This window comes from Falco peregrinus, chromosome 2, assembly GCF_023634155.1.
Source record: "Falco peregrinus isolate bFalPer1 chromosome 2, bFalPer1.pri, whole genome shotgun sequence".
Classification (NCBI taxonomy): Eukaryota; Metazoa; Chordata; class Aves; order Falconiformes; family Falconidae; genus Falco; species Falco peregrinus.
This window is the reverse complement of record NC_073722.1, coordinates 104,857,108-104,885,042: the sequence shown is the minus strand read 5'-3', so window position 1 is coordinate 104,885,042 and position 27,935 is coordinate 104,857,108. Positions and strand designations below refer to the sequence as shown.

The following is a 27,935-nucleotide window of genomic DNA, read 5'->3' as shown; positions in this document are numbered from 1 at the left end:
CCACACAACAGCCTGCTTCCACTGAATTCACACCAGATGTAGGCCTTGCAAGTCCAGAACTTTAGTTTATCTTTCTAAAACCTGTTTTTTCTTAGAATCGGCTTAGCTGTCATATAAAACAATAGTGTCTTGTACCATTCAAAACTAAAGGAATTAGCTCTGTATTTTATCAGCCTCACTCCCTATGAATACAAAGCTTTTGTGATCATACTCTTCATTGGGCTGATCCCAGCCCTGGCCCCCTGATCCCTCACAGCAGAGGACTGGCTGGAGTGTGCAGTGCCATTCCCCAAAGCCGTGTACTTTGTGGCAAGTGGTAGTACAATGTATGTAACTGGGTCTTGTCTTGCTGTGGAGTTGGAATGCAGCCAGGGTAACTCAACCAGACCTAGGATCTGGGACTAGTGTCACAGACAAAGGCAGTGATCATCACATTCTTCAAAGCCTAATAGATGCTTCAGTTGAGGTTAAAGTGCCCCAATTAAATAAAAAAAAAAAAAAAAGGCAAAGCCACACAAAGAGAAAAATCTTTCTACATATTAAAAAAAAAAGTAGGAAAAGTTTCATTTGGGACTTGAGCATTCATAAGCACTGAAGTCAATCAACCACAGGCCAGATCTATTAGGAAAACAAATGTAATTAGCTCTTTTGCTACTTGTTTGTTTTCCTCAGGCAAAAAGAAAAGACTTCTCTCCTAGATGTGTTATGTAAATTACTTAACTATGCTCTTTGCAACCAACCAGCCACAGTCCCCCTCAGTTTACTTCTGGTCTCCAGACAGCCACCGAGTGTACACACTCACCGCTTGTCACCGGATGTTACTGTTTAAACAAAAGCTGCGAACTTACCTTTTTCAGGCAGAGTGCAAAGTGACAGCTAGTCCTGCAGCTTGTACTAACACCACTCACGCTCTCAAGAAAGATGCATTTTCCATTAACTTGTCTCTGCTGCTTGTGGTACTAATGCTGAAAACACCCATGTTAGATGTTTAGGCCAAATAAATTTGATAAAAATTCATGGGATTCTAGGAGCGTTATTATTTCTGCAGAAGCTTGTTCCAGAAATAGTCTCTGCCCACCTGCAGCTCTCTAGATCTGATCTATGCCTCACTGATTCATTAATACTGCACTTGTCTAACATTTACAGCATGGGGACTGAAATTCAGGACTTTTAGTCTCTGCTGGTTCTGCTACTCCAATAGATCTGTTACCATGCCTGCAAACCGCTGTTAAAACCTTGCTTACCTCTTTTCAGGTTTAGCTGAATCATGTTGGAAAATCCTTTGAGATCAAGGCTATAAGAACTACAAGTGATTAGAATTAAAAGGGACATTTTGGGAGGCACAGAGGAAGCTACCCAATCGTTCCAAGTTACAAGACATTGCGACTAGATACTATATAAACTGTTGCCTCTGTCAAGTCCAATTTCCGTCCAGAAAAAGAAGGAAAGATTAAGTAAGAGCCATACATATAAAGCTAGTACAGTTTTGGATGGGAGAAGAAGGAAAAAAAAAAAAAAGTACAAGCCCCTTTAGAGTTTTTCTATTCTTCAAACTACTGTATAAACCCCATCTAATATGTAAGCTCAGGAGTTCTAAGAAAGATTTTGAAATGTTGCAATTCCAATAGTCAATATTTTCTCTATGGAAGGGATATGATATTCATGTCTTAATAAGCGCCTGTAGGTATGACAAGGTATCAGGCTTGCTGTTTGCAGGAACGACGCGTAAGAGTTTGATCCCAGACCAACCAAAACGTGTGGGAGTTTTGCCTTGACACGAACAAGATGAAAGCGGCTGCTAATAGGGGTGGTGTGGGGCATCCATGTGAACACGCACAAGGACAGTTTCACGAGCTCATTTTCCAGTTAGGGCTAGATTTCCAAAAGGATTTATGTGTTGAATGCTTGTACTATGCAGCTACTTCTAAAAGAGCCTGAGCAGGAGCTAAGAAAATTATAAATGTACTGCAAGTGATGGATGCTCAGCCCTTTGATCACTTTGTCACTAAGGCAGCAGTTCTGTGAGCTATTGGCAGTTCTGGGTGCTCCAAATACCTGTGAAAAGTCAGTCCTACATGTCTCAAATTGGGAGCACCGAGAAGTTAAGCCTTTAGTTTAAGCCTGTTTTTTACAACAGCAAAGACTGAGAAGATCTACCTGAACTAATCAAAATGGGCAAAACATAAAGGCATAATTTTCCAAGACTCCCTATTTTGAGTCTGTATTTGGTTTAACTGAGCCAAAAATCTAACATGAAATGCAGAACCCCATACCTTCCCACATTGTGTATTTTGATAGCGAGGCCTGAACTGTGGCAACAAGTGAGATTTAGTGTAAAACTGACTGATTTTTAGGGTACACAAGACGTAAGAAAGGCTAGCCGTAACAGATCCTGCCCGACGGGGCTGGGTACCTTCCTCTCCACTCCAACTCTGCTTTCTGTGGTTTTACAGGTGCTCGAAGGCTGTAAATCGACATCTTATTGGTAAAAACCTGAAGTTTAGACACTGTCTCCCGGTTAGGCGGAAGGATCAATACCGTCCTCCATGACCTGGCAGCAGCGCCCCATGGGTGGCGGGCTGGGTCCCCACAGGGGGCTGGGGTCCCACGGGTGGTGGTGGCAGGGAGCCCCACAGGTGGCAGGGCTTGGGCCCCACGGGTGGCGGGGATGGGGTCCCACGGGTGGCTGGGTCGGGCCCCACGGGTGGCGGTGCTGGGTCCCCACGGGTGACAGGCTCTGGCCCCACGGGTGCCGGGGCTCCTTCTGCCACCCCCCCCGGGCACACCCGCGCCCCTCCCGCATCACCAGGGGACAGCCTTGGTGCCGCTTGTGCCCACGCCCTGGATAATAAACACTAACCACACTTCCAGGCTCCCCTGACCAGCAACGCCAGGGACGCCTCCCGGGCGCGGGGAAGGGCCTTGCTGCGGCCCGGGAGGCCGAGGCCCTGGGCACAGGCCGGGCGGGGAGGGCCGGCCCCCACGACCGGGCCCTGGGGCGGGCTGGGGCCGGCGGGACCCCGGTCGGGCGCCTTCAGCCCCCGCCAGCCCGCCCCGGCCCTGCCCTCCACGGGCGGAGGCTCCGGCCCCGCTCCCGCCGGGACGGGCTCTGCCTCCCCGCTCGGCCGCTGCGTGACAAAGCGCCTCAGCGCGGAGCCGGCCGGCCCGGGAGCAGCCACCCTGCCCCTTCCCCCGCCGCCCCGGCCCTCCCAGCCCCGGTGGCGGCAGCCGGTCCCGTGGTCTCACCGTGGGCGCCTGCGCGACGCTCCTCCTCCTCCTCCTCCTCCCGCCGGCGGCGGCCGCTGTCAGGATGAGGCGGAGGAGGCGGAGGTCCGGGCCGCCAGCTCCCGTCTCTCGCCGGGGCCCCCTGGCGTAGCGGTTCCCGCTCCGACGCCGCGGCTGGAGGCGGAGGAGGCCGCGGCGGCACCGCCCGCCCGCCGGAGCCATGGCCCAGCCCGGCCCGAGTCCTCCGACGGACGGTAAAGGGGGAGGCGGCCTCGCTCCGCCGAGCCGGCTGGCCGCGGCCTGCCCAGCCCTTGGCTCGCCTGTGGAGCCGCGCCGGCCGGGGGGGCAGCGGCCTGGGCGAGGCGGCCTTGCCGGGCCGCGGCGATGGGTGGTGACGGCGACGGGGGGGTGGTATCGGCGGGACGGGGTGCGCGGGGCGGCAGGGGGGACACCCGCGGGTTGGCGGCCTGCGGGGCCAGGGGGGCGGCGCGGCCGGGGGGGCGGCCGCCGTGTGAGGGAAGGGAGGGCGGGGAAGGGCCCGGCGGGGCGAAGGGGGCCGCAGGTGCGGTTCGCCCGTAGATGCGCTCGGTGTGGAGCAAGGGCGGCTCCCCAGCGTGCCCAGCGGGGAGGATGGTGCTTCGGAGCCGGGAAGGGGCTCCGGGGCAGGGGAGGCCTCCCCGCCCGGGGCAGGGGGCCGGGGGCCGGGCGGGGCTGGCCGTGCCCGCGGAGGCGCTGATGGCCCGGGTGGGACTTGGTCACCGCCGCGGCAGGTGGCGTCGGGCTGGAGCGGTGGGAGGGCGCCTCGGCAGGCCGGGGCCGGGAGCCGGGGCCTGGCAGCGGCTCCTGTGCTGGGGAGGACAAAGGAGGCGACAGCTCTGCTCTCACGATGGCACTTACCCCTGCGGCAGGCAGCGGGGCTCGCCCTGAAGCGTTTTGCAAAGGTCACTTGTTTCTGCTTTGGGAGGAATTACAGACAAGGAATTACGATTTATTTGTCACCCCCACCCCCCCTTGGAATAGCTTACAGGCCTGTGTGCGTCAGGAGAGCTGTAGGTAACAGTAGCCTGGGCGATGGGGGGGAAGGGGGGAAAGAGCAAGAAATGGAAGCTGAGCCTGGTCATAACGTAGAAATCGGAGGACTAGAGAGATGTGCACAGCCTCGAAGGGTAGGTGCTTACCCAGCCATGGGGCTATGCCAGAGCGCTCTTTTTTTAGAGAGCAGATGAGTTTCCCTGGGAAAACGCTCTGTTAGAAAAGGGCAATGATATATTCTTAATTATGCGTATCTAGGGAATTGTGTAGGCTTTTTTTTTTTTTGTGGAGTTCTGTGAGAAAGCGCTTATCCTGAGGGATTTCAGTATTTCAGTCTACCTTTTAAAAGTTTTAATGATGAAGGTGTTTAGATTGTGGAGGTTTTTTCCTACATTAAGGTCAATGATTGCATGCTCGTCCTTCTAGAGCACTAAGGAGAAGGTGAATTTCCTTGCTGTCCTGCTTGTAAGGTCAGTGTTGGTATGGGTTGCTTTTGTGTACTTTCTGGTGAATAACCATTGTTTATTGTTCTTTAGCTTGTTCTTCTGAGAGCTACAGAACAACTTCCAACAAATTTTCTTCCTGGCTCTTGCAGACTGGCTGACTGCAGGTGTGCACTGGAACTGTGCGTTGTGCAAATGTTTGCTGCCTCTTGACCAGGAAAGGTAGTTCTTTATTAGTAGTATATTAGAAGTTACAAGTCAGGTAGATATTATTTTTTTTTGGTGGTTGTTGTTTGAAAAGAAGGCAAAAAGGTGCAAGGAAAATTTAGTAATTTGATAGGTTGATGAAGTCTTTCTTGTAGGAGGTACAGATTGCTGTCTTTCTCATGCTTTCTAGCTGTGGGAAGATGAGGATGCTGTAAAGAAGGCACATGGTGGGGGGAAACTGGCTGTAAGTTGCATGGATTCTGAAAGTAGTAGCTGTGTTCTTACACTAAAGAATTAGAGCTCCTAAAATGGCTCCTCTCCCCCATCCTCCTTTGGCAGTCACAGGAGCGGTTTGGTTTTTTTTTATCCACTTTGGTTACTATACTGTTGTCCTTGTATGTGTTGGTTTTATTTTTAAGTAACTTGGCAAAAGTATGCCTTGAAACTTCTCTGTTCTATTTTAATGTGGAGAAAATATTGAAGAAAGGAATTATTTAGTATTTTTAGCTGTTTGCACAGAATTTATTGCTTGAAGGAGTAGTATAACCTCTGATTTAAGATTGTGTGACAAAATAGAACTGGATTAGTATGTTCCCCTAAGGAAAAACAGTGGCTTTTTATGATTACTTATATTGATTATAAATACCATATGCATTCTTTATTTGTGCAAGACACATCAACTATGATTCTTTTGTTGAAAGCAAGTATAAAAGAAATACTGTTTCTACTGCAGTAGAAAAAACATAAATAGAACAACACAAGAGGAATAGCATATAGAATGTATATTCTATTCTGATGCCCATACTGAAATGAAAATGGGCCCAAGAAGAGGGAAAGGAATAGCACAAAGAAATAGGAAAAGAATGGACATCAGGTCCTACCCTGTTTTTGTACTTTGGCTTAGTATAGATGTTAATAACCCTCTAATTCTTTTGTGTAGGGTAATAGAGTTTCCATATGATAACAATCGCAGAAAGGGTAAGTGCAGAGTCCTTTGGCTGCTGGTGTGCACTGTGCTGTGAACTGTTAGCTAATGTCAACCTGTGTTGCAAGTAGGTGTGTGCTTCTTATTGATTGTGGTCAGGGTGCTTTTCTGTGAGATTTTAATTGATGTGCGTTGTCTAGATTACATGACTGGAACAGTAATGCCATATTTTTCAAAATATTTTTATTTTTTAAGGTGGTATGCTCTCAGCCTCCCTGGGTATAATTTGGATCTGGATGCTTACCATCTCTGAAAATAAGGTTACCAAACAAAATATTATGGCATAGTTTTTCCCTATCAAAATGCTCAGGCTTTAGTATTATTCCCCTTCTGATGTCTGGAAAATGCTACAATGAAGACACTGCAGTTACATAAAACACTAATTCTTCAAGACTAAAATTAATTACAATGATATGCAAATTATTAAACTCTTCTTACTGCACTAGTAAACCTAAGCCATTAGTACAGACTGATAATTAGCACATCCGCTGATATTGTTCTGTGATAAAAGAAGCTGTTAATGGCACAGGCCATCAAATATTTTAATAAGAATTTGCCAGCAGAAAGAATTTGTACAGTATTGGAGTAACTTGTTCTTAACCCCTCTGCTTAGGCTGGTGAAAATGGTGTGTTTCTTGTGGTTGGAGATTACGCCAGCTCTCAGTGGAGAGAACTGCTCAGCTGTACAGAGGAGATTGGAGGATGTTGCCATATTGATTTTAGTACCACTGGCAGTGCCACAAGCTGCATTGTTTTCCTGTGGCAGTAATCTGGGATCCTGACAAGAGATGAGACTTGCTGTCGCTGTACTTCTCACATAGCCCAGAGGCTGAGCATGGCTGGTGGAGGGATTTGGGATGTCACGTAGAAAATGAAGTAACAAAACTTTAGCCTTGGGCAATTTCACATGTCTAGTTGTTTTCCTTATAAGTATCACTTTTAAATGAAATTGAAGTATCTAAAACACAATTACTCATCTCAAAAGCTAGGTGTGGTTGGTAGGGGACTGGTTTTGCGGGCTGATGTGCAACGCTGTGTTGTTGATGTAACTGTCAAATGTTAAACTCTTTTTCTCTTGGGGAGTAACTTCAAAATTGTTGGTACTTTCCCAGAGCCAAAAAATTTCTTCCCTCACTTTCATTTTGCTTGGTCCTCGGTTTGTTATTATTGAAAAGTTACTAATATTATTAAATAAATATATTTTTAATTAAACCCCACAAACTTTGAAACTTTTTTTTTTAAGCTGTGTGTTTTTCTGTACCAGTTCAGTGGAAAAATCTGGGATTTGGCTTCAAGAGTGAAACAGACAGCTTGAACGTACATGTTTCCACCTTTTAGAATTTCTGAAGAAGTTTTGATCTGCACAGCAGGTCAGTTTGCTCTGGTGTGGAAATACGCATGTTCAGGGTGTCTGTTTTCATGTTGAAGCCAAGTCCCAAATCTCTCTCTCAATTTTGAAAAATACTATGACCCTGTTCTTTATAATTAGCTGTTGACTCGCCTGAAGGCACAATGAATATACTTTTAACATGTGGACTGACTCTCTCTTGCATTTTGAACACTGGAAAATACAAGTTCTCTGCCCGTTTGTATTACTTCTTGGTCACTTCACCATTGTCACAGAGAAGATGGCCTTAGTACTGTTTTCGTCGCTTTCTGGCCTGATGCCTCAAGATGCTTAGTTGCTTTCCCATAGCCCTTTGTGGGTGGAGCAGAATCCCACTGTGGAAGTAGTTTCTGTGTGCTCCCTTGAAAGTGATTGAACAAGGAATTTTGTTTTAAAACTTTTAAGAAGCTCAAACAAACAATGTCTCAGCATGGGAGTGGACCAAATCCCATAGACTTCATAATGTATGATAGCTGAACGGCAGACTTCCTGGGTTTTCACTCCAGTCACTTTATTAAAAAATACTTCCCAGATGTGAGGTTTTCTATATTACATGTAGGTATTTTATTATATTTGGCATTTTTTAAAAAAGAAAAATATGTAGGTTAAAAAAAAACCCAAACAAACAGAAGGCATGAGGTTATGGCTTTACTCTGAAGTCTTCCAAGACAAGAACTGGTAACACTGATGAGCAGCACTTACTAAGCAGACTTCTAAGCAGTCTCTGACAGCAAGGATGGGGGGTGGGCAGGGTGAAGACAACTAGCTATGAATGCCGTTGTGTGTGTATTTAAGAGCAACATTTTTCACTCCAAAGGCCTAGTTCTTTGAGTGGTTCATAGTCTTGCAGAATTGTTTCTAGTGTCTGATTTAGTGGTGTCTGAGTTAATGGTACTAGCCTCTGCAAGTTATTCTATAAATAGTGTAAGCATTGTGTAATTTTAGTCACGGTATAGTCAGTTAAGCATGATGATGAATTATCTCTGGAAAAATTTAAATCAGTGGGTATCTTTGTATAAATTGACATAGGAGGCACAAGTGAGCAGCGTACCCTTAATATTTCTGTGTCTTTCAGAAAGGAGAGCTTTCCTCTTTAGCTTTTCACTGAAATATACCTGGTGTTTGAGAAAACTTGTGGGTTGTCCTGTTGCTTTATTAGCAGTGCCTAGAGTACCTTAAGCATGCAAAACCGCAGCATGACTGCTAATATGAGGTATTGGTACGTTGTGTTTTGCTTGGTTTTTTTTTTTCCCATTCATGCCTGCTTCTGTGAGCCATGACTCCTGTTGGCATTCAGCTAACTTGTGGTGGTGCTTCTCTCCTCCCTGTCCCTATCCTGTGCTTGTCTTCCCTGGCTTGATGCCTCCAAATACAATGAAGAGGAAAAAATAAGAGCTTTTGAATCACCCTTCACATCTGTTTCCGCCTCCCCTGGCAATTTCTGCTTCCACATAGTTAAGTGGCAGAAATGTGGCCTTACTTGACCTTTGGTCACAGATTTTTCCTCTCTGGTCAACATGACAGCCAGTCATTTGACCTTGTCTTAAGCAACTACTGCTCTTCAGCTAATCCTCCAGTTTCCTCAGCCTTCCTTCCCAGCCATCACCTCATCTTTAAATATTGCTCTCTCAGGCCTTATGCAACCTCCAGTCTGTGGCTGTCCTGTGTACCTTGCCCTTGTTTTGGCAGCTCCAGTCTTTGCTCTGCCCTGCAGTTAGCACACCCTCAGTCCCAGTTTCCTCCGTGCCTCCCTTCTTCTTCTTCTAGAGACAATCCCATGACTGTACAAACTTCCTCTGAATAGCATCTTTTCTTTGCCAAACGTCATTGCTCCCTAGCTATGTTGGATCTTAGCTTGTTTGCTCTCTTTTGAAGCATCTGTTTCTTTAAACAAAGATCTCTCCATTTTTGTTTACTGAGAAGGGAAGATCTTCTCGTGCTTTACTCTTGGTGTGGAGCAAGTCCTCCTCTGCTTTTCAACCCTGTCTTAATGCATGTTCAGGTTCTGAGTCTTTTCTCAGTACAGCTTATAGTGTTTTGCAGGCAGTGAACTTCATTTACCTATTTATTGTGAGGTTGGCTAACCAAAGGAGAGAAGGGCCTCACAGATTGCAAAAATTAATTGGTGGAAGTTCACTTAGGCCTCTTGGAAAGGTAGAAAAATGTAAGAGTTCCACCTCTTAGCTATCAGAGCCATTCTGCAAGTTGGTATCAGTAGAGAGCAGGGCAGGACACTGACACTGCTGCGATTTGCTCGGTTTGTTCTGTGTGTCGTTGAGCCCTGTCTTGTCTCTTGTGTCTGCCAGTGTTAAGAACTGAAAAATAACGAAGATTTAAAAAACCTAACAACAACAAAAAAATCAAACAAAAAAATGGTGAGTCACACTGAGAGAAGAAATTTAAATTCAGGAGGGATTTTTTTATTAATATTTATCTTCTTGTTATATTCTGTGGTTTCTGAAAATGTTTTTTAGTAAAACTATGGAGCAAAAATGCAGTAACGGAAGTTATACATGGCAGAGTGGATCAGATCAGAAGACAACAGGAGCATTAACTGTGTGGTGCTCCAGAGGGAATAGCTTGTAGGTGAGAGGAAAGATTGAGGATCAAACCAAACCGGCTTTGTTATTATAGTGGTGTTGCCCATGCCTTTCATAAAGTGACCTGAGTAGACTGTAAGGGTTTTATTGCATCTCTTTTCAATATGTGTTTTTAACATACAGGTAATTGCAACAAGATTTGAAATGCTATTTAAATGGCAACAAAAGCGAGAACTATTCAAAACGGAAGAAGAAAGAGTGTTCTCTCGCTGGTTTTGTCTGAGTGTTTCCATTTATAACTGTTTATCCACCACACCCATGCCTTGGTAGGGTAACTTTTTGTATTTGCATGGGTGATCACACTTAAAATACTTACCAACAGAAATGATTTGTGTGTTACATTTAATCTATTCTACAGCAGTGCTATGCAAAACGATTAGAACAGCACCATGGTTAGTTGCTTAAAAGAAGAAAAGATGCATTAACTTGCAAACAGTAACTTGGATACAACCACGGAGTATAAAACTATCCATACATATGTCTTTTCAGTGTCATTGGCTTTAATCTACATAGGAAGAAACACAGATGAGTGTTAGAAGTTATTGCTCAAGCGGTAATTATGTTAACAATCTACTATAAATTTTCATGTCTGGTACCCTTTGAGAAAATGTCTTTCCTAAAGCCTGCTGAGGTTTGTGTTAGACTCCCATTGACTTCATACACAGGAATTGGAACATTCATCTCACATTAACAGTACTCTGTGCCAAAATCACTGTGAGATAATTTAGCTGTGGTGTTACTTGGTTTATTTTGGTGAAATATGAAGCATAAATTTGGCTCTGTTCGTTCAAATCATCTGATGAGCTGGCATCTTTGTCATGTGCTACATCTTTTAGGTTTCCTTTTAAAGATTGGTTTCAAGGAAGATTTTCTTAATTGTCAGCTCTCATTGTTTATATCTTCTTCCTTGCACACATCCCTAGCTACAGCCCTAAATTAACGGGAAAGCAATTAGACAAACTGTATTCTGTGCTTGACTGCTGCTTCTGGCTGTGAGCATATTATAGCTGTCTGTCTGGCCTTCACAGCTTCTGTTTGAGTTTTAGGTGGAACTGGAGATAAAGATGCTAAATCTCTAAATGGTGTAGAAGCTCCTGATGTTACAAAGGTTGCATTCATTTGAGGCACTGAGGCTTACATTTAGTTGATGATACATCAGGAAGGGTTGTAACGGCATGTTATTGGGTCTAATCTAACTGTGGTTTTGTACTAGCGTATTTACCTTCAAGTAGAAGTAAATGTGAGCCTAACCTTATTCTGGAATACAAATGTTTTCTGATATATTTTTATCTCCAGCTCTAGGTTTTGTACCAGTCTAAATACATCTATACTGGAGACACCCTTTCAGTTGCATTTTTTCAAAACTGATGTGTATACAAACACTGATGGGAAATCTGAGCTTTGGAATTTGCTTTCTGATACAGATTAAGTCTGTAAGCTTCCCCTGGAGAGCTGGAATGGAAATCAGAATTTGAGGAAGGTCATTTATCATTTGCAAATGACAGTCTTAAAAAGTATGTTCTGCTGCACAACTACACCGATCTCGGTTGCCACAAGGAAGAGTGCAGGACAGAGGGAAGGCCAGGCTATCTCTTTTGGCCAGCAGTGTGCACTTAGGTTTAAACTGTTTATCAAACTATACCCATAGGCTGGCATTTCACATTTCAGCTAAGCCAGTCTAGAAGGTTGCTTCTGCTGAAAGGATTGACCCTGCTCTCTTCTTCCTGCGCCCATAGTCGTGTTCCCGTCATTTCCTTTGTGTCATTGGACCCATCACTGAGCCAGTTCAGCGCAGTCACCCAGTTGAGAACTTCTTGCTGCTGCATTCACGGGTCTGAGTGATTTAGTGAAGGACCAGATGAGCGTTAGAGCTGGACCACACAGTAGCAATATGAGTGTCCAAGGGTATCGTTCAGACTTTTTTTTTTTTTTTTTCCCCAGTTTGAACCAGTCTGTGTCTTTGCTGTCATGTTTGTGCCAGTTCTGGTATATGCCCAGCCAAGTGATAAGCGTGATCCGGGACCTAGTTTGGCTGAAAATTGTTTTGACTCACCCCCCTCCTACCCCTCAACTTTTTTGCTGTATCACTTCTCTGATTCTGTCACTGCACAGCCTCAAAGGCTCTTGTAGCTGGGTGGGTAGGGATAAAAGCATGTGTGTCGGGGTGAGGTGGGAGCGCTGAGTTACCCTTTCAGATGACCACTGGTACTTAAGTTGATTTAAAATGATTATAACTGCTGGCTTTGTAAAGTCTTCATGTTCTATATTGCTTGTACACCGTGTGTATTTAATTTTTTTTAAAAAAAATCATGCTGGAGGAGTTTTATTCATTTCTAAATGTTTAGGAACTCATTTGGTTGACAAGTGGTAGCAAAAAATATGAATATTTAGAACGATGGCTGTGTTTTCTGTCAAGAAATAGATTATACAGGCTTGGGGGAGTAGTAGTCTGTTGTTCTCAGGGAAACTATTAAATTGCTGTAGAAACCTTACTCCAAATGATAGGAACTGTATTACTGTTCCTTATCAAATAAAGATGTTAATAATTTATTATTTGTCATACTGTATTTATGACCACAGTGTCTCCATAATTACTTCTGGCATCAATATTTCCCAGGCCATTTATTAAGATTTATATCCTTTAAGTGATGACTCTAAGGTACCATATTTTTATGCTTGCAACCTGCTTCTCTGACAACTAATACTTTTAAATTACTATTCCTTGAAAGTCAGTCTTCACCTGTTCCCGTTCTCTGTTTATTCTCTGTTTACCAATTTGGGTGGCCAAATTATGTAAGAAGGGATAGGGAACCACAGAGGGTAAGACATCTGGTATTAAATCCCTTTTGTGGTGCTTGTTCACATTCATAACTCTTGGGATGTGTGTGAATTGCTGCTGTTTCTGAAGCTTTACTCATACCTGTAAAAGTGCACTAATGCTGTCTGGTAGCTGCACATGTGGAATTGAGTTTGCACGCTATTACTGATTATGTCAGCTTTTGAAAATGTCCACAAACATGCTGATATGCTTTAAACGGCAGTCTCATACCTGTAGCAATGGTAAGCTAGAGAAGCCATTGCCTACATAAATTTCTCTTTGGTTTACATACAGTGACTTCTCTTTGGTTTACCCTGCATAGTTTTCTTGATCTAGCTATGTACTCGTCTCTCCAATTAAATATTTCACTTTTTTTACCTTCCTTTGAATTGTAAGGTGTGTTAAATCATCACTAATTTGTTCTTTCTTTCTGCTCAGAAATTGGGAAGCAGAGTATTTGGAATGGTCTGTAGCCTGAATGCTCTCAAAGCTACACCAGAATTGTTGTCCCTGTGGCAAACAGCAAGACAGCATGAGATCTAGGGTACCTAGGGGAAATTTTGAATTAATGGAATGGTTTTGTTTTAATGATAATGAAATTATTTATTTAATAATTATATAATAATTATTAAATTATTTTATCAAAGAGAACAATGCAGTAGGGTTGTTCTGTTTTGTTTTGCTTTTTCCCTGTCAGCTGAGTCATACTTTATTCGCTTTTTTTTCCCCAAAAGAGGATAGCCTTTAATAAATCTGTAGGCGAAGTGATAAACATTTATAAGGAGTCAAAGGAATTTTTATTTTCCCTCCCACTGAAAATGAGTCAGCAATTAAATTATCTTGAAAGAAAATTCTGTACTGAGTTTCTCATCTGGGTCTAGCAAATGTTTACGTTTTAAGAAAACATTTATACTAGTGGTGTTGAGAGTGAGAAATTGTGTATATGGTCTCCTGTATAGTGAAGTGCATGTCAGAATCTTTCCCTAAATATCTGTCAATCTGAAATATTCTTATTTGATTGGAACAGCAGGTTTCTGATGGTTCACTAAAACAGACAGTATCTTTAACTGAAATTTTGTTTTTCTTGCAAGGCAAGATAGACTGAAAACCTCACCGTCAAGTGTAATTGCCACGTGAAGTAGTTTAATCTGTTCTGGATTTTGTGGTTATAGCATGCAAATGATGAGATGTGGTAGTGTGGAAAAGCCTGGCAGAAGCATTCCTGCGTGAATACGAAGACTCATTCATATTTTTGATGTTTTGGTCAGGAGGAGTTACGTACCTTGCCTTTTTGGGGGTCTTGCTTTAAAATACTGCGGAGGGGAGATCAGTGGCTCTGCTGGAGCCCTTCGTACAGGCTGAAGGAGCCTCCTCTGCACTCCTGCTTGAAACACCTTATGTTGACTATTTAGCTTACCAGTTAACAAGGTAGAAAAGACTGATGAACTAAAAGGAGTGGTGAAAGCGTGCATGAATGCTGCCATGTTTGCCAATGCATTGTTGAAGCTTAGATGTATTAAAGGCTCGAAAAGCTTTGCCAAAGGGATCAAGTCAGGCTGTGACTGCGGGGTACAGTCTAGGTAGATCTACCTAGGCTAGATTTGAGCTGATAATGGTGTAATTGTAGCAGCAATGACACTCAGCACAAGCTGTGAGCCCTTTTAGAGAAATCTGGCCAGTACTTGGATACTTAACCTTCCCTGAGTTTTGTGCTGTCATCACTGTGCTCTTGTTTGCTCAAGCAGTGACTAGTTTGAGTAAATGTACACAGCCTGTAGGGTAAATATACCCTGCATAAAGCCAAGAAATCATTGAGCTTTTTTCCTGCAGTGTGTTTTTTTTTTTTTTTTTTTTTTTTTTTTTAAATTGATCCTCTTGTAAAGAGCGGTTATAAAAATGAAAAATTGAAAATGAAAAATGAAAAGAGCTCCAAGCACTGAGCGGGCAGGGGAAATGCTGATGATTGTGATGAGAATGATAACTCAGTTTTCTCCATTTTGTGTTGCTGTAGATGAATTCAAAGTTCACTGAACGGTAGCTTGCTGTTGACTTTGGAAATACTGTGATGTGCATTCAAGCTTACCAACACTGCTTTTCTGGGAAGATTCACTGATGGTAGCAGCAGGATGCAGCCAAAATGCTTTCTATAGGATACGATCTGTTGTGATGTCCGGTTGACTTTTCCAAACCTGTGATTCACTGCTGCCCTATTAAAGTTATCACTGAATTGATGAGGCATAAAGCATGGTTGATTCTCTTGAAAAAATGCTAACAAATAGTGTTTTCCTGAGGGGTTGTTCTCCCCAGCTGTCAAAACATCACTGGCAGAAAAGAAATGGGGTAAAAACTAATGATGGCAAAACCCCTCATGCATAAAGTGGAGAAAAGTGTGTGCACGAAACTGAGAGGTCTGATGGCTATTCTAGTGAAATGGTGAAGGAAAGAACCAATTGCTATGATAAGGGATGGAGGAAAAGCCAGACTGTAATGATGGAGGTAGGGACTGTCCTTGGGAAGAAACAATGCTTTTAGCAAATGAAAGAGAGATTGCTGGAAAAAAAAATTACTGTCAACATGGACATAAGTGATTAACTGCGTTCCTGTGATACTTGATGTGGGCAAACACTGTTCCATTGCAATCTAATATAAATAATGTTTAACTAAGCATACATTTAAAACTAGACTTAAGTTACCTGGGGCCAGAATGACTACGTGTAGAGGAGGTAAGGAGCATTACTCATCACAAGAAGTGGGCTTACCAAAACTGGGAGGAAGTCTGGTGTGATTCCTATCAGGAATGTCAGGGGATGGAGATTTGGACCCCAGAATCGTGACTGCCTGGTTTTGTGTCCAAGAAAGAAGGCGAAGGAGGCAATAACAAAGCAACAAAGCTGTTAGTATGTTGTGAGTGCTGTGAAAAGGGAGAAAAAGTGGGAAGTGGAATTAAATGGGGAAGGAGAAACAGTACTTTTTGCTGTATAAACGTATTTTGGGTAAGATTTCAGTAAAAATGATTGCACATTGCAGATGCAGGACAGTACGTTGTTTTACTAATGAGTACTGAGTTACTTTTGGTAACTGGTGTTTGGCCTCATCTTGGAGATGCTGTCATGTTCATTTGCCTGCTCTACACTTCTGCATCAATTTAAACCAGCAGCACCAGCTGCAGCTTTGGTGCTGAGCAATGCTTCATGGTGAATAGCAGCTACCTCAGCTGGTGGAAGCAGGAACATGATCTTTGAGACGACGTACCTGTGAAATGCCGGCAACTCATGCAAAATGCCCTGAAGATGGGCATAGAAACAATTATGCAAGTTTTTACAATATCATGCCAAACATTACTTAGTTGTTATTGCTTGTGGCTGTTCAACTGTGCAGGATTAAGCCATTTAAAGAACCCTTGTTTTCTCTTCCCTTTGTTTTTGTTCTCTTCTTGATAGTATTATAAAGAGAATCCTCCCATTTATTCAATGCACCTCCATTTCTTTAGATTTTAATAATTTTAATTTGGTGATGGCTTTTTTTTTTCTGATGTCCTTAATGTAGCATGTCATACAGTGTTTAACATAAAAAAAAAAAAAAGGAAAATAGAGAAGGAATAGGCACTACTAAGACCATAAGTTATAGTGGCAAGGTATGCTTCAGTCATTCAGCTTCGATGAAAAAATAGTATTACTTTCAAACTTTAATAGTATATTGCAAATTTCCACTTGATGTTAGTATAATATTTACAGTGTGGTTAGATGTTTCTAACATGCAGTGCTCAGTTGAATATTTTTGATCTTGCAATTATCGATTTACTGCAATAAATAAAAAGCTACTTGTAACAGATCCGATGCAGCAAGGCTCAATTCTGCATTGTAAGCGATAGCTGCATTTGTCAGCAACACAAGTTTTGATGTACATAGCATTAAATTTGTACTGGATTGTTTGCTGATGAATGTTTAGTCAATAGTGAACACATTGTGGATGTCGAATAACCTTCAACTGTGCAATAAACTAGAAATTGTTGGATGAATGCAACAATGTCTCTGAAAGCCACCACTCTGCCCAAAATGGGGAACTGCTGGAGAGTAACTTCTGCAGAGCTGCTTACTGGTGGTGATACTGGCAAGCCACGGCATGTCTCACATTGCACAGCTGTAGGTTAGAATCTTTTCCCTTTTTTTTTTCTTTTTTTTTTTTCTTCTTTTCCCTTTCTGTAGCTTAGTTATCATCATTGCATGTAGTGCAGTATGCTCTAAAGGAGAGGTGTGATAATCCAGGCAGATTTGTTGCCACTCTGAAAAGGAAGGTGGCGAGTGAGAAGTCTGGTGTCGTTCTCTGTCCTCAAATAAAACTAGGCAAGAGTGTGCTCACCAGCAAGCTTCAGCCATTTGTCCAGGTAAATAAAATGCTTGATGCTTCCAAATGCTAGTTTGGGAAAAGCAAATAATTCTTTTCTTCCCTTTTTTTCCTTCAGTTTGGTCTGCTGCTGCTTAATATCTGTATGTAAAGGCAAAATTTTTTTTCTATGAAAATAAAGCAACCATCATTTGGTAAGTCAGGAATTCAGTTCAACGTGCTTATTAAAAGAACCATAATCTATTCCTTTTACTTCTGGGTGCCTCTTACAGGACAACTGTATTGGGGTATATTTTAAAGAATGTGGTGTTTTGAGGATTAATTTGGGGTTTTGAGGGGATATTTTTTGTGTTTGGTTTTTTTTCAAAAACAAATCCTGTTTGAAGAAAATTAAGTAAATCTGTTTGCAGTCTAAATACATGTCCTGGTAGCAGACTCTTGGATTAAAAATCTATATAGTAACATAACTGTGGTTCCAATGTGATGTCATGATAGATGGAAATTAGTACTCTTAGGAAATGAGCATAAAGAAAAATGAGCAGCCATATATTTTTATTTTTTCATACTTCTGTCTCGGGCAATCATGGCAGGAAAAGAAAAGTGGAAAATGACGTAAGTATGGCAGAAGTGATTATTTTTAATTTTTTTTTTTCCTTCCGATAAGTTTATAGTGTGTATCACTTCTGATTATTTTTTAGATTTCGGCTATGTAGGACTGAACTCTTGATGTCACGTTTGACACTTTAAATATCAAGTAGAAAGCTTTGTGGCATTAATTTTATAAATAGACCCAGTACTCAAAAATAGTCTTATTGATAATCGGCTTTGTCTGTCTTAGTTCTGGAATGGTCACTACGTGTTTGTGTAACTGGAAACTTTGTCAAACACAAAATTTAATCCTTCTGGGAGCTGATCTGTGGAACAGCGCTTAAGTAACTAGTCAGGAAGAAATGTGTGTGTGTGTTCCTGTCTTTTCCTTGAACTGAAATTTTGCCGTGTAGTGGGTTAAGAGAAAGTTTTTATCTTTTTCACAAGAGTTTCACTTTGTGTACTGCAAGTCGTCGTAGTTCTGTAAGCTGATGACTCTGAAATGAATTTTGCTGCCTTTCTTTTGAGTTCTTCTACCTGGTTAAGCCACATAATAGCATATGCTGTACTTCGCTGCAGTGTTGGTGTTAAACAGGGAGATTGGTGATCCCTGCTTCTGACCTGAAAGGTCTCTGCAAAATCTGTGTCGTCTGTTAGAAACAAAGCTAATAATTTGATTGACATGTCTGAAACAAAGCTAATAATTTGATTGGCATGTCTGTCATCGGTAGCCTATTTGCCCTAATACTCTGGAATAAAAAGTGCTATTTACAGCTAATAAACTGTTGGCCCAAAGGACTACTTGTTTGCTTGTTTGTTTTTCAGTTTGGGATATCAATTTTAATTTAAATTTTTTTCAGTGCTATTTCAGGAGTTAAGAAATCAGGTCTTTAGCGTTTTGGTTTGTTTCTTGATGAGTTAGGGGCCTAATTAAGGAATTAGGTCTTCCACACTACTGCTCTTGTGAAATACAGCATGTTCTGTACCTGTTTTGATCTCGTATGTAACACAAGATCCTGTTTCAGTTGCTCCACCAGAACTGACCATCTATCAGGCCGTGTTTACTATATACTTCGTTGGTGGTGTTAAACATTGATAGCTGCATTTCTGTGCATGGAAATAGGAGCATAGAGACGGCGACTCCAGCAAGCTAATTAATACTGTCACTGCAAAATGTGGTTTGGTTTGGAGATTTGGTTTTGTTTTTTTTTTAAAAAAAAAGTTGATAGCCTGATGGCGAATAAAAAGTTTTCTTTTTCAGCTCCATTACTGACCTAGGGTGACTTGGACCTAAATTCAGAGCAAGAAGCAAGCTATAAATGCCAAAGACCTAATTGAAAAATCTATGAATGAGCTTATTTCCTGCCATTGACATCAATGTGTTTCCAGGCAGGCTTCAGTCTGTGGTGTAGCCTGCCGTTACCTGCAGCTGGCAGCTTGGGTTCATGCTTTCATTTTGGGAAGTGGAGTATCTGTATGGCCATAGTACAAACCGTACCCCTGGAGAAGAAGAAAATTTTTTTGTAAGCTTAATCATTTATACTTGGGAGAAAGGCGGTAGCTGTCGTGCTGTCTTAGGAAAGAAATCTTTTGCTTTTTACACACGTGCATTTTAAGAGGTTGATGTATGGCATAGCTTATTGTCCTTAAGTTTCTGTGCCATGTCTCACTGTGTGGATATGCCAAGGCTTGTCCTGAGCCCTGTATGTAGCACAGGTAGTAAAACCACTTTAAACTTAGTAGCAGAAGAGAAAGAATCATGTTAATACACAGTTGCAGTGATGCATGACCTGCAGTTGAGACCTTAAACTGTTCGTTTTTTGAATGGGTACAGCTGGTGCTGACACCTGCCAGAGCTGTTGTGGTGGGGGTTGGTTATTTATTTATTTATCTCTTACTTTTTTACACATAACTGCTAGGCTGCAGAGGGGTAATACTGTAAAATGGTAAATATTTAAATTGCATTTCCTGCTTGGTGACCACCATTCCTCTTTTGTTTGGGTGGGAGGGTTTCAAAAGCATGAGCCTGTTGTTCCCCCAACTTGAAGTGCTTGAAGTTTCTGCTCTTGTGGTGTCCTCTCATCCTTCCATCCTCAGCAGAAGCAACTCTCTCCTTTTGGAAGAAACGCACCTCAGTCGCTTTGTACAACAGCTTTCTGATGGGAGCAGTAGCACAGCTGCTGCCGCCTCTCCACCAAAGAAAGATGGGAAGGGAAACAAGTGACAAGGAGTGCTTGAGCCTTCGCTGGGGGGGGGGGGGGGGGGGGGGGGCGGGGAGTTGGCTGGTGGCGGCAGTTGATTTGTTAACTTTCAGAATTTGTAATTGCGGAATTGAACAATTTTGTGTCTGAATCTTCCAAACGGTGTTTGTAGGGGGAGCAGTGTCCTCACTCCTTGCTGTGTTCTGGACCCCAGCGTGTGGTGCCAGGCCTGCTGGCACGGAGCTGCCGGTGGCTTTAGCGACCTGCCCCTGAGCGCGGCAGGCAGCTGGCGTAGGCTTGGGCACCTCTGATGGTTGCCTCTTGAGAGCTGAAAGGGTGAGATCAAAACCAGCTCCTGCGCGGCAGGCATGGCGCCTCACGGCTCGGAGGTGCAAAGCAGGTGCTGGCGCCGCTGGCAGCATCACCCTCCCTCGGAAATATAGTCAAGCACTTGGAAGATTTCCCTTTGGAAGACTTCAGCAAGAGATCAAAGGCAACTCTTTAGCCTTGGGAAGTGGTTTTGCTAGCAGAGCCTGGCTCCATGTGTGCTGTTTCTTTCTTTGCTCTCGGTGTGTCGTCTTTGCTACAGGTTCCTTGCATTTTCTGGAGAATACTGTGCAGTTGGCTTTGCACTATCCAGGTAGGGGTTGCTGGCCAGAAAAACTGATGTGTTGATGTTAAGGTTATAGAAAAACAAAATGAGGATTTCAGTTAAAAAGCAATGTTAAAGTTTCTCTAGTCCTGTATCTAGAGATAATCTGTTCAACTCTATCAGATAAAAGGTGTAAGTGCTGTACTTTGTAACACCATAACCCCTCATAACCAGCAATTGGTAAAACACACCTGTGCTTTTAAAAGATCCTTTTGTTTGTGTCTGCTCTTACTCTAAGTCATCTGGTGCTAAAAATAAATATAACTCACCCAGTCTCAGAGGCATTGACCATCCAGTGTTTTACCACTGTAAGCTCTAGATCCAGTTCTGGCTGTTTGTAAGTCTAAATGTTTGATACTGACATCTTGTAGCCTTTGTACTATGTTTTTGCTACTTATTTTTGGTGGGAAGCCTGTTGGGCGTGATACGTAGACGCTCCTGATGGATCAAGATTTTATGTATCTAGTCTGTGCTGTGTAGAGGCTATAACCGAAGTGATTCAGCTTTGCACAACGGAGTTGGAATGTGTCCATAAAATGCTTTTGCAGAACAGATAGAGAATTGTGGTGAGGAACATTATTTGTTCAGTGCATCGCAGCATGGAGATGGGTTTTGTTCTAGCTCCTCTGTCTTCTGTTTCTGTTTTGTATTTGAATTCAGAGGTGCGCAACATAAAACTGTCTGGCACCTAAAACAGGCCTATACTTCTTGAGGTGCAAAGAAGTTAGTTGCACAGGAAGATCGATATTACAAGGTCGGTGATTGTGTGGGATCTTTATAGCATCATACAATGGCATTGTATTTTTTTTTTTCAACACAACTGCATCATAGCAGTCTTTAGGTGCCTTGTGGACTTCCTACTGTTCCTCCTTTTGTTGTACCACCAGATCAACTGCTAACGTGGTAAATACTGGAAAACAGTGTGATGTATGTGCGCCCTTGAGGATTTCTGCCTGCTGGAAATGAGGAGAGTTTAATCTTACGATCAGTTATTTCTTCATAGATTGTCATAATCTTTTGGTAGACCTCACTGGGTATAGTCTGGTTCATCTTCTTGGTGATTGTGCAGAACTGATGAGAGGAAAGATAATGGCACCTAATTTTTAGCTTACGGGTTTTTCTGTGCTTTGTTCTTCTATAGCTGTTAGCTGTGCAGCTGTCACTTTGTTTTCTTTGACCTCAGCCTTTGAGAACTTGGTGCTTTGTTGCTCAGCCTTTACACACTGTTCCTCTGCCTTGCGACTAAATTCCCAGTGTTTTGGAAAGAAGCGCCAATAGAAATAATTCTGGCACTGGTGGGTTTTTCCCCCCCATTTCTTCCTTCATTGTATATAGAAAATTGTGGTGTTCTTTGGGAGATTTATTGTTTTCTACAGAATTCCCTCCTACATGCACCTCTAGTGCTGCAAAGATACCCAGTTATAATTGGTGCTACAGTCTAAGAAAACTTATCTTCCTTAGTTGCTTGAAGGACTCCTACTAGTTGTCCTGATGTATCGTGGGGCAACAGCGGAGCTAATGCGTAAAGATATTTTGAAAAGACTAAGCCTCAAACTTGCAGAATGAAACGCCTTAACTGTTATCGACATACTTTATCTTCTGTTTTATTTTTAGTTGCTCTTCTACAACGGGTAGCAGAATTGGAAAAGGTCAATGCAGAATTTCTGCGCACAAAACAGCAACTTGAGCAAGAATTTAATCAAAAGAGAGCAAAATTTAAGGAGTTATACTTGGCAAAGGAAGGTAAGTTCTCCATTCTCTGGATTATTCTAAAGTTTATTAAATATCATCTTCAAATAATCCCTGTGTGAAGAATAACCTTTGTAATGCAAACTGCAATTCCCCATTTGCCCATGCACGCTGCTCTGCTTTTTTTTTTTTTTTTTCCCCTGCTTAAGGGTAATTAGGATTTAAGGGGGTTTTCTGCTGGGATAGTTGACTGCATATCCAGCGTGGTTAGTAGGATAAGGTATTGTATTTAATTTGCCAAAAATGGAAAAGTAACAGTAGCCTTTTAAGTAGATATAGTAAGAACCTAAGAGACAAGCAGAGAGTAAAATTCAGTAGGTGGCTATTTAGCTTCCTAGAATGAACTTTCAGAATTAAATTTAAAGATTTGCCTGCGTGGATAGGAGTCAGCAGAGCAATTTGATGTACGTGCAGAAGCAGCACCACTGAATTTCAGTACTAACTTTCTGAAGTCATGGTATGCTCATTATCTCTGAACAGCAGCTGATCTGGTAAATAGAAAGGCTTAGTCTAGATGGTGTGCTGTTTGTGGCTGGCTTTTCTATTTAGAATTAATTTGTCTTGAATTTCCATCTGAGGTAGAATGTAAGCAGCAAACATTATAAAAGTTTCAATACCAGCCAAGGGCATCTGTTTCAATAACACTCTTTAGAGGAAAATTTGAAACATATGAGCTCAAATATCTGATGAAGAATTGGACAGTAGAGAGATAGCTGTTGTTCTGAGAGCCAAATTGATTTATTTCTAATCCTGATGATTTTCCTGTCTTTAACATATGAAAGCAGAGCCAGAAAATAATGCATTAAGACTGCAGCTGCTTGTATAAGCTTATAAGAGCAGAAATACAACAGGCATAATGAAGATCAGATCACACAGAAGGCCTATTTCTTTGTGTCTCTAGCAGCTGGATGAAAGGAAATTTAAGATACGAGACACAACTGGTGAGATCAGCAATAATTCTCTCTTTTTCAGAACAGTCAAAAAATAGAAAATAAAAATAAATTGTGATGAGGGGAAAAAAATATCCAACTTTCACATGTACTGAATCAAAAGGATACCAGGGAGGATATACAAGCAATTACTTTCCACCACCCTCATCCCCCAAGATTTTTTTTTTTCCCCTTCCTTTACTCCAAGACCCTTTCCTAAATGTATGTTGGGATTGTTGCAACCCATCCTTAATACTGTTGTTTGAGAACTAAGTAATATAAATGCTACAGGATCTTGTAGGGTTTTTTTGGTTGGGTGTGGGTTTTTTTGTTTTTTGTGTTTTTTACACACAAGGTTTAATGCCCTTTAGAGTACCTATTTGCCTCTGAATTCCATGTTCTCTGTCAAGAGGGAAGGTGTTGGGCACCAGGTTTGATTTAAGTTTTTGGGTCTGAGGGAGATACATGGAGATAGCTTGGTGTTTGTTGTACAGTGGCCAGATGTTTCTGCTAAAAGCAATTGCCACTGGAATAGTCTTATGTGGGCATAAAACTATTTTGTGGTAGTGCTTTTGGAGGTAATAGTATAATACATACCCTCCAGAGCTTTTTGCTTCAGATTAACTGAAAACTCAGGAGGATGATGTGAAATTCCTGTTCATAGTTGCAACAATTAAAGAAGTAGTGGATGCTCCATTGAATGTAACCCTTTTTTCAGTAGAACCTCAGTTTTATCAGAGCCATGGTAAAAAGCAAATTAGGCTGCATAGTTTTCTTGTGTGGGCTCAATGTAGTGGTCACAGTGTTTCTGTTCAAGAAGTATGAGGTTCTATCCAAATTCAGGACCAAGTTGGTGCCAAAAATGGGGGAAGAACTGTCTTCCTGTCTGTTGTTATCTTTTTCAGACTCATTATCAGAATGAGTTACATAATGATGAACTCATTAAAAGCACAGTTCGCTTCAATCAGGTATATTGTTTCATAGGTTATACCTACAGTGTCTGCTTTGTGGCTGTGCCCATGAGAAGGTACTTTGTTATTAAAAGGCAAGGGCAGGCAAGCAAATTCAAGAAATAATGTTCCTTTAAAAGATACCTGCTAACATTTGTTCAGTTTTTATGGGTAGATGCTTTAACACCAGTGCTTCCTTCACTCCTTCATTAGAGTGCTTCTCTTTGCCATAGCAACTATGGATACTCTTCAGATTGAATTTATTAATCAAGCTAAATGTAAATAATAACTACTTTTCAGAGGACCTGAAAAGACAAAATGCAGTGCTGCAAGCAGCCCAGGATGACCTGGGACAATTGCGGACCCAGCTGATGGAGGCTCATGCTGAAATGGAGAACATCAAAGCTATAGCTACAGTATCTGAGAATACAAAGCAGGAAGCTATTGATGAGGTGAAGAGACAGTGGCAAGAAGAAGTAGCTTCGCTACAAGCTATTATGAAAGGTAACAAGCAGGCAAGCCGCTGCGGCTAAGCTCAGACACCTCTTTAGTATGCATTTAGTGATCCGTGCCTGCTCTTGCACTGAGTATGGGTAGCTGCTTTTCAAGCCTTGGCAAAACTGGGCCACAGAAATGGTGGATGAAGCGTAGTTCCCCAGTGTGTGTGGAAAGGAACTTGGTGGTTCTTCTTTGTAAATATGAGATTAGATTTTAGAAGGAGTCATGGCAATGGGAACTCCCACATATATGCAAAGCATTTTTTGAGGGACTATGAATGTGGTACTTTATGCTTCCATGAAGATAAGTATGATGCATGTAATTTGACAAGCCTGAAAACAGCTTTAGGCTGACAGCATGATTCTCTTCTTTCCTTCTGTGTAAACATAGTTCTGCTGTCAGACAGTTGTGTCCCTCCAGTACTGTCACATGGACTTTTCCCCAGGCTAGTAACTGAACTTGCTGCTCTGTGTCAGTCGTGGGTGTCTTTTTTTTTTTTTTTTTTTTTCCCCCTCCTTTTTTTTCCTTGATAGTTCTGAGCTATTCTTTGTTATGTTTGCATGTTGCCCAGCTGTTGACATTTCTCAGACAAACAATGTGCAAGGAACCAAATGCAGGATGTAAACTGGGGACAGGCTGTTGCCATAACAGGCTGTTTTCTTAAATGTTCACAAACAGGATCACAATTTCTTGACCCTACAACCTGTTGGCAGTTTTTCCATCACCTGATTATGCTTTTCCCCCAGAGAAGACAAATCTTCATGTATATTGAGTACACAAATTGCTGTTTATTTATGATCTACATAGTGCATGAACCTAGATTAAGGCTCACTTGTGCCAGCTGCTGTCCCTATGTAAACAAAGACAGCTCCTTACCTGAAGGGGTAATAATAATAACAGAGCAATGAAAGCTGTGTGAGAAGTTCTAGCTTCTTTGAATTATGGAGTAAGTAAGTAGGGTTTTGGTAGTTTGTTTGGATGATGTGCTTGGAGGTACAAAATGGGCTGCTAAATAGGATTTTAGACATGTATGTTATTTTTAAATTAGGAGTTACACAATTTGGGGGGGTTATTTGTGTTTTAATGATGGTACAAATTAGGATGCAGTTCCTTTGGAGCTTTTACTTACGTGGTTGGGTTTTGAGGCAAGAATCAAAGGGAAGAAAGAGAAAGGGAGAGTTTGCTGTTGTCCTAGTTTTGATCAGTTATGATAAATCATTGACTAGTTGGAAATGGCAGTTCCTAAAGCTCTGTTTTTTATCTTACATTGAAAATAAGTTTTGAAAATGCTGTTTTATAGAGACTGTTCGTGACTATGAGCTCCAGTATCATCACAGGTTGGAGCAAGAGCGAGCTCAGTGGAATCAATATCGAGAAAATGTAGAACGGGAAATAGCAGAGTTAAGAAGGCGACTGTCTGAAGGTCAAGAGGAAGAAAACCTAGAAAATGAAATGAAAAAGGTACATTGAGATCTAGTTTTTCAGATTCTGTTTCAAGATGCACTTATGTTGTTATGTGTGAGTTCCTTTCTATGGCCTGCTGTAGTTCCTCAGAAATACACATAGCCTCGTTCTGCCAACTTTCAACTCTTTTGTTCATGGAAGTCATTGTGACCTAGTCCTGCATTTGAATCTGCAGAGGTATTGTACCTGATTACATGGATTCGGTACGAGGATTGCACCTGAGAAGATGGTAAGGTTTGGCCTTCAGCTTGTAGAAGCAGGAGACCTTGTAAAGTCTCTTGATGTAACGTCAAATGAAGTCGAAGCCCACTTCAGATTTTTCTGGACTGACTGCAGACTTACAAAATTTCCTTTACACTTGTGCACTTTTGTTCCCTTTCTCAGATCCTATAAACTTCTTTTGAGGTGTTTAATGTGCACTATATCTAAAGTCTCTTTCGTCTTTCTTTAAGGTAAGCCGTGTTTGTGCAACACAGTATTACTGGCTTCCTAGGAAATACAAAACCTTGCTGTCACAAAACAACAGGCTCTAGATGAAAGATAATTGCCCTGGAGTTTGGAAATACTTTGCTGCTGTTGTTGTTCCAAGTCCTTTGACTTAAAAAGAGTTCATAGAAGTAGATTGAGGTGCCTTGTGTTGAGTTGGGATTATTTTTTGTTCTTGTGGTTGAAGATTTGGTGTATTTCTCTTTCAGTCAGGGGGGAAATTGAATCTGTCATAATAGATCAATATATTGGAAACTTTGATTATTATAAAATCTTGCATTTAAGTGAATTTGTCTTCTCAGCAGGCTTACAGTAGTCTTCAAGTATTTGAAGACAATTTTAATGTAATAAATGATCCTATATTCAGTAAAGGAGTAGATTAATGTCTGATAATCCACCACATAACTACATTTCCTTGTTTCTGCTTGCTGTCAGCAGAAATGCAGTATTGAATATCCCAAACATTCCACATAATACCTATTTTACCTGTTTTTACTATGTTGTAACAAGCAATCAGCATTAGGTTGCAAAGTGGAATTATTTTTCTGAGACTTGCAATGAGATTCTTGAATGTTGCTAGTTGTGGTTGCATAATTGCCGTGTGCTGTTTGCTGTTCATGTAGTCTGGATTGATAAAGGTAGAAGTGAGAGTAAAGCCTGTTTGCCAACGTGCTGACTACAGAATTACTGCCACTGGAATTTTAAGGCATAATTTAAGAGAAAAAAGACTTTGGTTGAAGCTGGAAGGTTCAAAATTGGATCAGCGTGGTGAGTCTTCTAGAAACAACCCAAAAGATGCAGAGTTCGTAGTGTGAAAGTCCTGGCAAGGCATTACCAACAAATTGCCATAAGAATTTTCAGAAAACAATCTCTCTCGACCGAGAGAGTCTTTCCAATAACTAAAATCTCAGCATTCTTTTTTTTTTTTTTTTTAAATCTGAACGTACTGATCATGTAACAGTTGGAGCTACAAGTTGCTCAGATGACAGCGCACCTCACCTAAACTTAGTGCCTTTGCTATGTGCCAGTTAGCATTTAGAAGTTTAATATATCAGAGAAATAACACTTTCAACTATACCCCTTTAAAAGGGAAATAATTCCCTTGTGATCCTGAAGGAACAGGTGATCAGTTTATTAATCACTTCATTAATAGGAGCTTGGGAGGCTTTTAGGCCTTTATTAGCTTCCTTTATAAAGCAGAGGAACATGTACGTTATGTAATAGGAGGGGGAGGGGGAAATCTGATCTTTGGAGTGCAGCTTGAAATAATTGCTTAAACTGCTTTGCATGATTTTTTTAATCTTCTTTGTCATTAAACCTGTGAGTTTTTTCCTCAGAGAGACTAAGAATTAGATCAAAATTAGGAAAAGGACATTC

At 41.8% G+C, this 27,935-nt stretch overlaps 1 protein-coding gene across 4 annotated transcripts in view; it reads left to right on the top strand.

Moving 5' to 3' along the window:
* The first annotated feature begins 3,298 nt into the window (after positions 1 to 3,298).
* RABEP1 (rabaptin, RAB GTPase binding effector protein 1) overlaps positions 3,299 to 27,935 on the top strand; it is a 49,335-nt gene continuing 24,698 nt past the window's right edge. The window contains exons 1-5 of one of the 4 annotated variants that reach the window (XM_005240479.4): positions 4,700 to 4,727; positions 4,853 to 4,922; positions 22,097 to 22,225; positions 24,411 to 24,614; positions 25,909 to 26,069. In XM_005240479.4, coding sequence (XP_005240536.3) covers positions 24,482 to 24,614; positions 25,909 to 26,069 — 294 coding nt within the window. In that variant the 5' untranslated portion in view covers positions 4,700 to 4,727; positions 4,853 to 4,922; positions 22,097 to 22,225; positions 24,411 to 24,481. Of the gene's footprint in view, positions 3,480 to 4,699; positions 4,728 to 4,852; positions 4,923 to 16,936; positions 17,082 to 17,195; positions 17,236 to 22,096; positions 22,226 to 24,410; positions 24,615 to 25,908; positions 26,070 to 27,935 lie in introns of those variants that run through there. The other 3 variants (XM_055796732.1, XM_055796734.1, XM_055796733.1) reach the window with 3 other exon arrangements.